This window comes from Acomys minous (genome assembly GCF_964271855.1).
Source record: "Acomys minous genome assembly, chromosome: 11".
Taxonomy (NCBI): domain Eukaryota; kingdom Metazoa; phylum Chordata; class Mammalia; order Rodentia; family Muridae; genus Acomys; species Acomys minous.
In genome coordinates, this window is record NC_140492.1 from 103,860,960 (window position 1) to 103,875,411 (window position 14,452).

General features: G+C 44.9%; 1 protein-coding gene across 5 annotated transcripts in view; it reads left to right on the top strand.

The window, feature by feature from the left end:
* Nucleotides 1-13,951, top strand: part of MSH3 (mutS homolog 3) — a 122,847-nt gene extending 108,896 nt beyond the window's left edge. For all 5 annotated transcript variants that reach the window (XM_084802047.1, XM_084802048.1, XM_084802049.1 and 2 more), the window contains 4 exons: nt 2,118-2,304; nt 4,115-4,244; nt 9,528-9,699; nt 13,246-13,951. In XM_084802047.1, the coding sequence (XP_084658173.1) occupies nt 2,118-2,304; nt 4,115-4,244; nt 9,528-9,699; nt 13,246-13,357 (601 nt within the window). In that variant the 3' untranslated portion in view covers nt 13,358-13,951. The remainder of the gene's footprint in view (nt 1-2,117; nt 2,305-4,114; nt 4,245-9,527; nt 9,700-13,245) is intronic.
* Nucleotides 13,952-14,452: the final 501 nt, after the last annotated feature.

Here is a 14,452-nt window from a genome sequence, read left to right on the forward strand (position 1 = left end):
TTCAACAAATGGTGCTGCTCTAACGTGCTTTTTTCTTAAATACTATTTTCTCTTTCCCTGTCTGTCTCTAGTGTTTTTTCTTGTAAGGATCATAGCGGCCAATTTTCTGAAGTCTAGAAACCCTAAAATACCTTTCTTTGTCTTCATACCCATTTTGTAAATTTGGGTAAAGTAAATATCCAGATTTTTAAGTCTCAAGGCATTTTTTCTGCTCTTCTAATGTGGCTTTCATTGTAAATGAAATTCAGGCCACAGTGTAAGTCTTCTCCCTTCAGTCCCAATGAGATGTTTCTTTGAGATGTTTAGGATTTTCCTAAGCTCCTAAATGTCATACATTGGAAATTTGATACAGTTTTCACGAAATTGTACCAAAACATAATCTAATCATTTTGCGGGATCCTTGCTTGAAGCAAGCCTTCTCGTGCCTTTGAAGCGCCCTTCATCCTCCGGCTTAGTTCACTGTGTCTGTCCTCTGCGCCTGTCTGCAAGACCCGGTCTCAGGTTCAGGCCACTTGTGTGTGCTCTTCACTCCTAGACTTGTCCCTTGACACCGTCAGAGGCTTCTTTGTCCATGGTCTTCTACAGCATCTAATTTTTTTCAGTGATCATTTCTTTATTTTTAGTTTCCAGGGCTTTTGTGTTTTGCTCCTGTTTCTTTTTAATGGACTTTTGCTTTAACTCTTTCCTTCTCACTCTTAAGACATGGAGTTCTTATTGTCTTAATGTCATCCAGGAGGTTTATTTATTTATTTTTTGGCGTGGATCTTAAAAGCTCTTAACATACTAATTTTTATTTTATTTTTTTTAATTTTTAGATTTTTAAAAAATTTGTTCACTTTATATCCTGAATGTAGCCCCTTCCCCCATTGCCTCGAGGAAGTTGAATTTTTACCTTTTCTTCCCCCTGTGGTGTTTGTCATCCCTTTTCTTTCTTAGTCTCATTTCTTTTCTATGTGGCTCCAGCCCATAAAAGTCTCGATGCACAGGGTAGCAGATCAGACCTTCAACAGGTGGCCTTTGGAGACATTTAAAAATCCAAATTGTGACACTAATCATTGCAAAACTGGGGTAGATAATAATATATGAACTTTGAAAATGTGGCTGGACTGTTGCTAAATTAGCAGCGTTTCAGATGATGTTTTCCATTTATTGATCTAAAAATGGATAACATTGACAGCACTTTGTTTCCAAATGCCACCGTTGGAGCTTTGGCGTCAGGCTTCACATACCTTGCAGGTCCCCGCTGCAGCTCTGCTGCCAGGACTCGGCGTGCTATGAATTTCTGCAGCGTGCAGGCTACGCTGAAGGGCTGGAGGTTAGCTGTCAGGTGTGTGCCTGGTTTGTGACCTGTTGGTGCAGAACTAAGTTGCTAAGGCGTTTTGTAGATGGAGCAGTTATTAGCATCCCCCACAGCCAGCTTTTCTCTATTTTCCAGTTACTCCTTTTCTGCTTTTCAGGCTCCCTTTACACTGAACAAATGTTTTCCCAAGTAAACGTGGCATAGAACATTCCAGTCCCTAGTGCTCTCGAAGAAATTTCAGGGAGCCATGGTTTCATGTCTTAGGAAACGCCTGTGCTAGCACCGTTTCTGAGACATGCACAGTGCACAGCTCATAGTCAAGGCTCCAGGAGAATGCTCTGTGGGAAGACGGTCTGGAGACTTTTGGGCTCTGATGTGTGGGAGTTATGTTTATACAGGAACATCTGCAAGCTGCTGTCTAAGGCCACTAAACATCTGTAAGTTAGTTCTAGGACAAAGTTTCACTGCGTGAAAATAAATTATTTTATACGTAGTAACTTACTTTTTAATTACCCCGGGGCTTTCCTATGAGAAGATGAAAAACTTCCCTAATTGTACAACCCTACTGCTAATAGATTTTTAAACCCAGCAACACAGACCACCAAGATGTTGGTTTGGAATTTGATGTTAAACTGTCTATGACCCTAGACTCTGTGTTAGCTATTCTTTATATCCAGCATATGTCTATTTAATATAATTTTAATTACGGCTCACTTATGCACATAGGCACACACATTAAACTTACTGTTTATAAGACAATATTTGGCCTCCTAGGAAGACAACTTGGGGAACTCAGGTGTTTACGTCTTGTTTGCAGGATGGGTGCTGCAGACAATATATATAAAGGCCAGAGTACTTTTATGGAAGAGCTGGCGGACACGGCAGAAATAATCAGGAAAGCAACACCACAGTCCTTGGTCATCCTGGACGAACTGGGAAGAGGGACGAGCACCCATGATGGGATCGCCATCGCCTATGCTACGCTGGAGTATTTCATCAGAGACGTAAGCCTCCGTCACCCCGCTGAACACCGCTACTAGCTAATATTGTTGGAAGCTGGCACATTGTAGTAGCTAACATTTAAATACAAGGCAGTTGAATTAAGCTGATTAACAAACCTGTCGCCTCACTTTGTGCTGAGTTATGAAATCTGTTCTGATGGTTATTGATTAACTATGGTCGTGATGCCTTTAGTAATACCTTCCTGCCCTTTCTCCCATTTGTATGTACTTGTGCAAGGAATGTGCATTCTTGTGGGGGTGCACGTGGGCACATACACATGTGGAAGCTAGAGGTCAGCCTTGGGTGGTGTTCTATGGAAGCTGCCCACCTTGTGTTTGAGACGGGGTCTCACCTGGGACCTGGAGCTGGCCTAATAAGCGAGGCTGGCAGGCCAATGGGCCCCACTCCCTGGGAATGAGACTACAAACTCACACCACCACACCCAGCTTTCTACGTATGTGGCAAGCCCTTCATTGCTTTTGTCACCCAATTAAATAGCCAGGTGAGGCTCTGGGTTTTGTTCAAACGTTTATTAGGATGCCATAGATAATAATAACATGTGGTTTCCCCTCTTTAAAATAAATACTTTTCATTAAAAAAAATCTTATTTGAAAAAAGATGCATCTTGATACACATGGTAATAGTTTGGTAAAGTTCCCTTTTGCATCAGCAACACGTTTTAACATCTGCTTAACCTTCAGGAAGAAGTAATGGCAGAACTGTTTGCCATCCTGAGATCTAGTTCATAATTTCTTCTGTTGTGGTGTGACTGCTTAATGAGCGATTGTCATTGTTGACCCAGGGTTTGGTAGTGACATGGCTGAGTGGTGCTTGAGTCAGTCTTTGCCTTAGCAGTGGTGAGGCTGCCAGTGGGAGCAGCTGTCACCTGACGTCTGGACAATGCTGCAGGGTCCCCTGCTGATGGGGCTCACACATAAGATTCCCCAGGGGTGCTGGCAGTTAGCTGGGCCTCCCGTTCCTTCTCTGGGTCCACTGGGTGTCCTCAACAGAGTGACACCAGCCTTCCGCACAGGAGAGCAGTGCAGGAGACCCGGAGAGAACAGTATCCAGTGACTCACCTCATGGCTGCACACTGCCACTGCAGCAGGTCCCGTCCACTGGCTAGCAGGTCCAGTGTTCCGGTGACTCACCTCATGGCTGCACACTGCCACTGCAGCAGGTCCCGTCCACTGGCTAGCAGGTCCAGTGTTCCGGTGACTCATCTCCAGATCAAGTGACCGTTTGACAACACTGACTCTTTTTTGATGTCTCGGTTACATAGTTACATAGTCTTTGTTGGGTGCATTTTAAAATATTTTTGTTAAGTTTATGGCCAAGTATTTAATTTGAGTGGTGCTTGTATAGATGATACTTAGTTTTGTTTGTCAAATTCTACTTTTTAATTCTGGCATACAGGAAAGCTGTTGACTTTTGTGTGTTAATCACATGTTAATGCCATAAAAAACTAAAAAAGAGGGAAATGCATTTTTGATACTTAAGAGAACATATAAATCATATCTATGATAATTAACTTCTTATGTATAAATTTTATTTTAGTTGTATAGGAAACTGTGTCTGCCTGCAGAGGAAAGGAATGTGAAAAAATATTAACTGGTTGTCTAAATCAAGAATATATGGTGTTTTTGTTCTTTTCTTGCAGCTTTTATGAAGACTTGGATTTATAAAATTGAGACATTTCATTAAAACAACACTATATGTCTTTTGTTCTTTTCTTACAGCTTTTATGAAGACTTGGATTTGTAAAGTTGAGACATTTTTATTAAAACAACACTATATGTCTTACTATTTTAGGTGAAATCCTTAACCCTGTTCGTCACCCACTATCCACCAGTGTGTGAACTAGAGAAATGTTACCCAGAGCAGGTGGGGAATTACCACATGGGCTTCTTGGTCAATGAGGACGAATGCGAACAGGACTCAGGTATGAGACTCTTTACAGCAGCAGCAGCAAGGAGAATATTCCTGGCTTTCAGTTTGGTAACTCAAAGTTTATAGGGATATGAGCTTACTGCTTATTAATAATAGAAACTGCGTGTCTGTTATAAGAACATTTGCCAAAGTGCATTTGCTCTAAGTTCTGAGTCATGTCAAGCGTCCGTCTGCCTGGTTGCTAACACAAGGTCCTCTGTTCTTCCCTCATCTCTGTGCGGACAGTAACTCTTTCTCCAGAGGGAGGAGCTCTCAGAATGTCTCCCACACTGTCCTCGCTTCTTATCCTAGGACAAGATAGCCAGGTGCAGAGGTTCTGTCGTCACCTTTAACACGTTCACCTCCTCCCCCGATGTCATTACGCACTGTTTACTTACTACAGGCCATGTCCTACAGTGGACATGTGTTTTGTCTTATTATGATAACGGTGAATCTCGGATAAGTAAAGTGGCTTGCCCATGTCGGCCCCTTGGGCAGAAGATCCACATATTCTGCCTCTCGGTCCTGCCTCCCCAGCTTTTCCAGTGCTGCCGGCATCAGAGGATGAGATCTTCCCCTGAAAAGAACACTACTAGCCAACAGGAATAAATTCAAGTCCCATAAAAACCTAGTAAGCTCTAGAATACGCCCCCCTCCCCCCCAACTTGGTAGTAGTTTTTTTAAGCTACCAGCCTGTGGTAGTTTGCACAGTTGGTATGCTGTAATGGAAAATCCATTATCCAAGACACTCTAGACTCCAAATTTAAAATGTAAAATCTAGTAAGGACAGAACTTAAAAAGAAACCAGGCAGATGGCCCAAATAAAGCTAAGTGTTGGACCTGAGATAAGTGCAGTGTGGGGCAATCACTGCCTTACCACCCCGAGCCCTGAAGACACATAATAAATTCTCTCTTGAGCCTTATTAATCTGCATCAGTGTGACCGGAAAAGGCTTGCACTGAAACTGCTGCAGGGAGGCCCTGATGGGGTGCTGCTCTGAGCTTGTGAGCCCCCTGCCAACCAGAGCAGAGCCCCATCCCTCGGAGGGTCTGGCATTTTATTATAGTGATTTAAACTTTACTCGTGAACGTTAAGTCTTAGACTTGAACGATGCTAAAACCCCCTGCTAACAAGCTCCCGTCCCTTCCCCGTCTCCCCCCCGCCCCCCAAAGCCTTGAGGCGGGCTTGGGCTCTCCCTGCACTTCTGTCATGCTTCTGAACGAGCCTGTAGCTCCCATTTCGCAGCACCTTGTATTAGCGATCTTGGGGCCTCAGCCTTCTTTTCCATTGCCCTCCTGACGTCACCGGTGATGTCGTTTTCCCCCTTGTGCATGCCTGGTTTCCCTACCACTGTAGTGACAGTAGTGCCCATTCTGCAGATAACACATAACTATTCTGTGCTCTGACAACCAAAACTACCTAGTTCTTATTTTTGCATTTTGTTGTTTGCTTTGAGTCTGTAGCCGAAGCCTGCTTTGCCTCCTGAGAGCTTTGAAAACAGTGCCAACGTAACTGGCCCTGTTGTTCCCGCCAGACTCCTTCCTGCTGGAGCCCTTTGTCATTCTCCTCTGGAACTGACAGCTGCACATCTGCAGCCCTGAGGCCACCTTTGTGGTCCCCAAGGGCTTCTCTTACTTTCTCTTCTAAGTGTTTGATTTCCAGTAACAGCACTTGGGCACAGCGGATCCAGTTAAACCTCTCAGTACAGTCCCGTCTCTACTCTTTACAGTTGGACCGGCTCTGTCTTCCTGCCTTGCTGCCTCCCTCCGCAGGCCCGTGGGAAGATGGGTATAGCGCTTTCAGATATCATAGACTGGGCGCCTGGCAGTGTCCAAAGCTAGAATAGGAGCTAGCACTCTCTGAGTCTTTTCCCATTTTTTTCCTGATTTTACTTTCAGCACAGGCTGTTGAACTCAGGGCTCTATTTATGCTAAGCATGTACTCAGCACTGAGCTAAGTCTCTGTTTCTTCCTTCAGCTTTCTTAGGAGCAAGGAAACTCCCCCCCCCTTTCCCCCCCTCCCCAGGTGCCTTCTTGTATCTCAGGATCATTTCAACCTCACTTTCAGAACTGAGTTGCATCTACGTGAGAATGGCAAAAATGACTCCGTCACAAATCAGGGTTCCCTCTTAGAGCTAGACGTGAGGACCTGGTGAGATGGTTGGGAGCTAATTCCTTAAAACACGGAAGTTTTCTTAAGAAGTGGAATGAATTTTGGCTAGGTCACTACCAATATCAATGAAACAAGGTAAAATGTTCTAGGCCTGTGTGTCAAGGGGTGTGTGGTTGCTGAAGCAAAGGGTCAGCAGCCAGGAAACCAGCCGTGAAATCCAGACTGGGTATTGTATCGGATGCCCATGCCCTGGGTGCAGAGGGGAAGGCGTGAAGGTCATTTCAATGTCCTCCTTAGCTACTTGGCCAGTTAAAAGCCTGTTTGGGGTGCATGAGACCCTGTGGCAAGGGGGTAAAACAGACTTGCCATCTAACTTTATCCATCTCTAAGCTAAACAGACACCAGTGGCAACCTGAGAAATAACTTAATCAGGACCTGCTGCCACAACTCAGTGGCTAAAGGCACACGCTGCCAAGCCTGGTCCTGAGCTATCCCTGAGACACGGATATGCACAGAAAGAACTGACTTCTAGAAGTTGTCCTCTGACAACCCCCACCCCCACCCCATCTGCTGTGCATGCAGTGTCCCCTCAGCAAAATTAAAAAGTGTAAAAAATTTTTTTGGAAAAATTATTTGATCAGATACATCTCTTTAATAATATTCCTGAGAAATTTGGCCTTAACAAAATAGATTGTGCTAATTTTCTTGTAATAGGATTATTATATTTATAGACTAACAGTGATTAGTTTTTAAAATATCCCTTAAGAAAGGTATGAGGACTGACTGAGAGCCTTTGTGGTGAGGATATAGAACAATAGGCTGGTTTTATCCTGCTCTCCGCCCACCTGCCTCTTCCTGTCTCTGTGTCTCCGTCATAGACACACACTTGTGCATACAGCCCACCAAGAAGGCGCAGGCTTGAGGCAGAACATAACTGCAAAAAGAGAGACCCCTAGGTAGCTGTGGAGAGTGACCTTGTTGGCCTTTTGTGTGTGTGTGTGTGTGTGTGTGTGTGTGTGTGTGTGTGTGTGTGTGTGTGTGTGTGTGTGATTTTTGGAGACAGGGTTTCTCTGTGTAGCCTTGGCTGTCCTGGGCTCACTTTATAGTACAGGCTGGTCTTGAACTCACAGAGAAGAGATCCGCTTGCCTCCCTAGTGCTAGGATTATAGGCGTGCGCCACTGTGCCCAGGGAGTGACCATGTTCTTTATGTTGAAGTCATGAAAACAGTCATAATGCTGAAGGCGAGTCCAGGATATGATATTAGACTCCCACTGTTTCCACTAACGTAGGACAATAAGATGCTCAGGGTTCAGGGTAATATCATACATTATGCAGTTAAACTATAGTTTATCTCAGCATATGCCGCATATTATATGTAGAGTGAAAGCTAACAACTCTTGGAAAGTGTATCAGCAGATCCAGTTCTAAGGGAGGAGCTCTGCTACTTACAGGCTGTCAGCTCATGCTGGCCAGATGGATGCACACACACATGAATGGATTTTGCCTTGCTCGAGAAAGACCAGCGTGGAAGCTAGGCTAGCCTGGGGTGAGCCAGGGCAATTTTCTGTTTTAAGATGAGGGGTTTGCATCTTTAATGTTCACTTGCCTCTTCATCGTGTGCACATGGCAGAGTACTAACAAGCCACTGGGGCTTGTAGATGCTGTCTTCCCTGATCTGTGCTCGCCCACTTGTCACCTGCTCTTTGTGGTCCCTCTTGCCTTGGGAGGTAGAAGGTATTCTTACCATCGTGTCAAAGCGAGGCTGAGTCTGTGGCATTCTTCTCACCTCCTACTCCAGCAAACACCCCGGAACGCTATTGTTTGTCTGCTGCTGACTTCTTAGGGGAGGTAAATTCCATTGTCCCCTTCAGCTGTTGCACTCAGTCTCTTGGCTTTTATCACCAGGAGCACACAGTAGCAAAGCAGGCACACTTGACAAACAAAAGAATGTGTGAGTGCAGGCTCCTGGTAAACTTGTGAGGTCACGATCCCATGCTTAGCTTTTGTTTTAAAGCTGCATGACTCTGGTGTTTTAGGTTCTGAGAAATGGACCTGTATGTAGCTCTGTCTTTGTACTGGATCTGAGGGTTTTCCAGTTCTTATTCAAGTGTGTGTGTGTGTGTGTGTGTGTGTGTGTGTGTGTGTGTGTGTGAGAGAGAGAGAGAGAGAGAGAGAGAGAGAGAGAGAGAGAGAGAGAGAGAGAGAGAGAGAGAGCTTGGAGGCTGGGATGGTCCTTTAGAATTACCTCCACTGGGAGTTAGAGGGCAAGTTCTCTATATTTTTATTTTTTATCACTATTAGCTTTCAGTACTTTGCAAACAGTATGTAGTAGCTTACTGTCTCAATATATCAGCTTAAAAATTTTTTAAATTCCATTTCTGTGTGTCAGCCATCAGGGGAACTTGGTTGAGCACCTCTGATAGCGTTGGCTGGAAGGCAGGCAGTTGGCGGCTCAGCCAGGGTAACCTGCTCCCTAACCCATCTCGTGGCTTTGCACAGCCCTCAGGGTATAGCATTGGCTTGGGGCTGGCAAGCCACGGTCCTCCACTGACTGTTGATGAGTGACAGGCTTCCACATGAGGCTTTGCATGTGGCAGCTGGCTTTCTTCAGAGCAAGCAAGAAAGTAAGGGTGTCCAAGATGGTGGATGCAGTGTTTTCTGGTTTTTCTGGTGTTCCTCTCTACAGTGTCACATTTTGTCCATTAGAAATGAGTCACTGGATCCATCCCACACTCAAGGGAGGCAGTGGCGCAGGGCACGAGCACCCTCTGATGGTTTCAGGCCACTGACCTTCCTAACAGCTGTGGACATAAACCCTATGCACAGTTCCTCTATTGACCCTGTTACCTGAACCGTGGGACATGGAATGACCCCTTCCCTGTTTTCAGGAGAACCATCACACACACTCCTTGACCCATTCTCCTTTAATACAGAAGAAGCTGAGCTCAGGCTTTACTGTCACTCAGTCTTCAAGTCTATGCTAAGCAACCATGCCTCCTAAGAGCTTGGCATCTCCAAAATTTTATCTCTTTCCTAAATCAATAAAATCAGTAAAGAAAGCTCCCGGTGGATAGAAATGGGGAGCAGAGGCCAGATGTAAGGGCTTTTGTCTTCTTTAGTGGTCTGTTTGACTTACCTTGCAGGTGTGGTTTTGATCCCCTTCTTCCCCCGTTTATTTCATAGGTGACACGGAGCAGGTGCCGGATTCTGTCACTTTTCTCTACCAGATAACCAGAGGAATTGCAGCAAGGAGTTACGGGCTGAATGTGGCGAAACTAGCAGACGTGCCTAGAGAAATCTTAAAGAACGCGGCTCATAAGTCTAAAGAGTTGGAAGGCTTGGTCAACCTGAGGAGGTCAGGCTGCCTCTGTTTTGTTCTTTGTTTTCCACTGTCTAAAGAAGAGGGTGGGCTGTGAGTGAACACCAATCGAGCCTCTTTGGAATGCAGCTCCTGCCAGGTTTCCTTTTGGCCAGAGGAGAGCAGCTTGGGGCAAGCACAGATGAGTTTGGGTCTTTATTAGGTGGCAAAAAACCTTTTTGGTCTTTTTTTTTTTTTTTTTAAGAATTAACTCCATGCATGCCAATACTTAAGCTGCTGAAGAATCAGTTATAAGTTGCTGAGATCTGTATCAGTACTTGGGGGTGCGCAGAGCTTTGCTTACCCACACAAGCCTCAGCAGTGACAAGCAGCTTTCAGAATGAAGAATTCCGTCAGGTTTCCAGGGCTGATTACTGTTCAGATCTAGCCGGTGTACAGCTCATTCTCCACGGGTTGTGGGGAGAGTGGGGCCTCTCTCTGACATGAACTCTGGTGTCCTCAATTTGATCACTTCTGCTTGGTGGGGAGGCCTGATGGCACACAGAGGAAGGGGAAGCAGGCTATCTGGATGAAACCTGATAGGCTGTGGTCATATGTTGGGGGAGGAGTTCTCCTGTCAGAGGTCTAGGAGAGGGGAATAGGGTGAAAAAGGAAGGGAGGGTGAGAACAGAAAGATAAAAGTGAGGGGATAACAATCAGGATGTAATCTGAATAAGTTATAATAAGAAATTAAAAAAAAAATCCACCAGGGACCAATAAAAATGCCTCCGAGGGTGAAGGAGTTTGCCACCAGGCCTGACTGATCCTGGGGACTCACAAGTTGTCCTCCGACCTCCATGTGTATTCTGTGGCATGTTCCCATCCCTTAAATAAATAAACGTAATGAAAAACAAAAACAAAAACAAAAAACCCTCAAAGAATTCTGTCAGCACATGGGGACTAGAGATGTGGCTCCAAATGCTTGCTGCTTCTCCAGGGGACCCAAGTTCAGTTCCCAGCACCTGTGTCAGGCGCTCACGAGCATCTGTAACTCCAGCCCTGGGGGAGCCAATGTTTCCGACCCCAGTGGACACCTTCACGGATATGATGTACAGAAACTCATGCAGACACACACTCATATACATAAATATAAACCAAATTCTCTCAGGGTATGAATAATTTAAAATTTGTACTATGTAGCCATGGCATTATCTTACCCATTTGTCGCGTATTTCCGAATTGTGTGTGACGACTTTCTACCTTCTCTCTGTACTCCCCTCTCCTCCACTGTTTGTGTGAATGCTTTCCAGCCTTGACAGCAAGTCAGTATGTAGTCAACTCATGAGCCAATCTCAGTATACTCCTGGAATATACGTAAAGGGAGATTCCGCTGGGAAGGCATCCTGTGAACACATCACAAGTTGTGACCTTTTCTTTCTTAAATAATTAGGAAATAGCCTGAGTTCCCTCGGAGAACTGTGGCCCTGGATGATAGCCACCTGACCATAAATAAACCCAGTTTTTAAAATCAAATTGAAGGTCGCAGCTGATTATCAGTAGTTCCTGGACATGCTAAGGATAATACTTAGTTTTGAGAACCATTGCCAAGTTTCAGTATTAAAATGTTGCTGAGCATAGTGGTGCACGCCTTTAATCCCAGTACTCAGGAGGCAGAGGCAGGCTGAACACTGTAAGTTCAAGGCCAGCCTCATTTGTTAAGTGAATTCCAGGATAGCTAGGGCTACGTAGTAAGACCCTGTCTTGGAAAACAAACAAAAAAACCTCAAATCAAACAAAATGTTAATATCTATGGGTATGGAGAGATGGCCTGGTCATTTTCCAGCACCCACAGTTGCCTATAACTCTGATGTTGTCTTCCAACTTGTATGCATACAGAGAGCTACACACACACACACACACACACACACACACACACACACACACACAGACGAAATAAAGATCTCACTGTCTGTAACATGTGAAGTGAAGCCTTCAGCTTGAGCTCTGTGGAGCGTGCATACAGCTTCTCTGCCTCAGTTTCCCTCCACAGCACTTCCTCACGGATGCCAAGCATGGAATGGTGTGCTGCAGTGATTAACCAAACTCCAGTACTCTAGTGCCATAGGCGAGGCATGGCGTCCTCTGTTGGCACTGTCCTCTAGGTCACTTCTGCAGTGTCACGCCAGAGGCAAGGGCAGTGTAACTAGTTTCAGCCTTTTTCTGTTACAAGACAAATTAATATAAAAAAATTTCCAGACAAGATTATTGATAGGAGCTCAGAATCTAAATCATAACCCTTTGTAAAGTCCAAAGACAAATGTAATCTTTGTTGTCATCTAATCATCTTTCCCCGGAAGCAACAAGTAGAAACCACTAAGCCAGCTCAAGGATTTTGCTGGTTGTGGTAGTCTACCCATTTAATCCCAGCTCTCTAGATGCAGAGGCAGGGAGATCTCTGTGAGGCTAACCTAGTCTACATTCTGAGTTCCAGGCCAGCCAGGGCTACATACTGAAACTTTGTCAAAGAAACAAAGGGGGGGGGTACGGGGAGGGGGAAGGGTACACAACACACAAGCTGGCAATAAAATAATTCATACATGTCATACATATTACTACTGTAACCTTGAATGCTAAAGTGAAAAGATTAGAAAGCTCACAGATTATTATAGACATTCATTTTTTTCAGCTAATATGTGGCATTTAAAAATCTGCAGAGTTACCTTGTTAAGGTGGGATATTACATTAAGATGGGCTATTTCAGATCCGAAGACAGGCTCAGTGGTGAAGAGCGCTGGCTGCTCTTTCAGAGGACCCAGGTCCAATTCCCAGCACCTACATGGCAGCGCACAACCATCTGTAACTCCAGTTCCAGAAGATCTGACCCTCTCTTCTGTCCTCATGCACATGCCAGCAAAACACTCATGCACAAAAATAAAACTCCCCCCAATTTTTTTTTGAAGATGGACTATTTCATGGTATATTAGAACATTGTATACACTTTCCCTATTCATTTAAGGTGTTCTTCACATCCGTTCTCTTTGACAGATCAAAGAAAGAAACCGATTCTATATGTGTGGGTATGCTACAACAGTTAAGAACAAATTACACACGCCCCACATACAGAACAGATTTTGTACAGGTGCCTGTAGCCTCCTGGGCTGCTTTAGACACAGGTAGCTAGCGACACCACCAACCCCTGTCAGAATTAAGAAGTCATGTGCCCCTTTCTGCAGGCAGGACTTTAGAAGGCAGCAGGAAGACAATTGTGGCCGTCAATAACCTGGCTCTTTAATGCAGCGTAGCCCTGGGCTGCATGACACTGCCAGAACTTCCTGTTTGCACAGCCAGGACTTCCTGTCCATACTGCCTCTGCTTCCTGTCCACACTGCCTCCACTTCCTGTTCATAAAGCCATAACTTCCTGTCTACACTGCCTCAGCCTCCTGTCCATAAAGCCAGAACTTCTTATCCATACTGTCCCAGCTTACTGTCCACAGAGCCAGTGCCATCCAACTGAGTAGGCTTTCCATTGCTTCTGTGAGACATCCCCATCAATCCCATTTCCAGAACAACTAATAAAAACTTTATTTATTTTTTTCTCCAGGAGAAGGCTTAAGTATTTTGCAGACTTATGGATAACACATAATGTAAAGGACCTGCACGCATGGGCAGATGATCTGGAAACAGAGGAAATGCAGACTTCTCTCTCATGTTAAAATACAAACTACATTTTTAAGCATAATGTGGAGAACTGAAGATACAAATGACAAAAGAGCCGTGTTGTAGCAGCCCAGCTTTGTGATGGAAGCATAGATGATGACCATGGTGTTTCTGTTCAACCAGACCTTGCCCTCTGGGAAGGGAGAGCTTTCAGGCACACGCCTTGCCTTCAAAAGAACAAATACTTTGGAATGTAAAGGCTTCCCTGAATAATCAGAAAGTCTCCTGGGCAGTAAGTTCTGTATAAGAGCAGACTCTAAGTAAAGCCCAAAATGGTGGAGCTTGGTGCCTGCACAGTCGGAGGGGCGGTGGCTATTTTGTCTCAGTTGGCAGCAGGGCAACCTGACGGGGTCTACTTTTGTGAGAGAACCAAGGAGTTTTATGGTGCCAGCTGTTTGTTAAACCGTGGATATAAACATTTTTATGAGAAATAGAATCATGGAGCTTCTGGAAGCCAGAACACAGGAAGAACAAGGCCATATGAAACATGAAAAGCCACATGTGGGGTCATCATTTTAATCAGCTGAAAGGTTGTATAAAATTATTTTGTCATTTAAATAAAAAAATATGGAGTGAATACTTGCTCAGAATTATGGTGTGGCTTATTGAATTTTGTTTTCCAGATATCAGATAGTTGTATTTTTCATGTTTGCTGCTTCTCCTCCTCCTTCTCCTCCTCCTCCTCCTTCTTTTCCTCCTCCCCCTTCTCCTCTTCCTCCTCCCTCTCCTTCTTTTTCTTCTTTTTGAGACAAGGTCTTGCTATACAGCTCCAGCTGACCTGGAACTCACTATGTAGACCAGGCTGACCCCAAACTCCCAGACATCCACCTGCCTCTGCCTCCCAAGCTCTGGGATTACAGACCTGTGCCACCACAGCACTGACCTCAGAGCTGACCTCAGTGGTTCTGACTGCTCTGTTACGCACAGTTGTTCTGACTGCTCTGTTACCCAGCATAGCACCTCTGTCATTATAGAGCTGAGCTCGAGGCTTTTTGGAATCACAGACACCCTCTTTCCTTGTAAGTTTCCAGGAACGGACACCCAACTGTGTCCCTGGGTTTTTTACAGCCCTTCCAATCTGGCTCCTCACA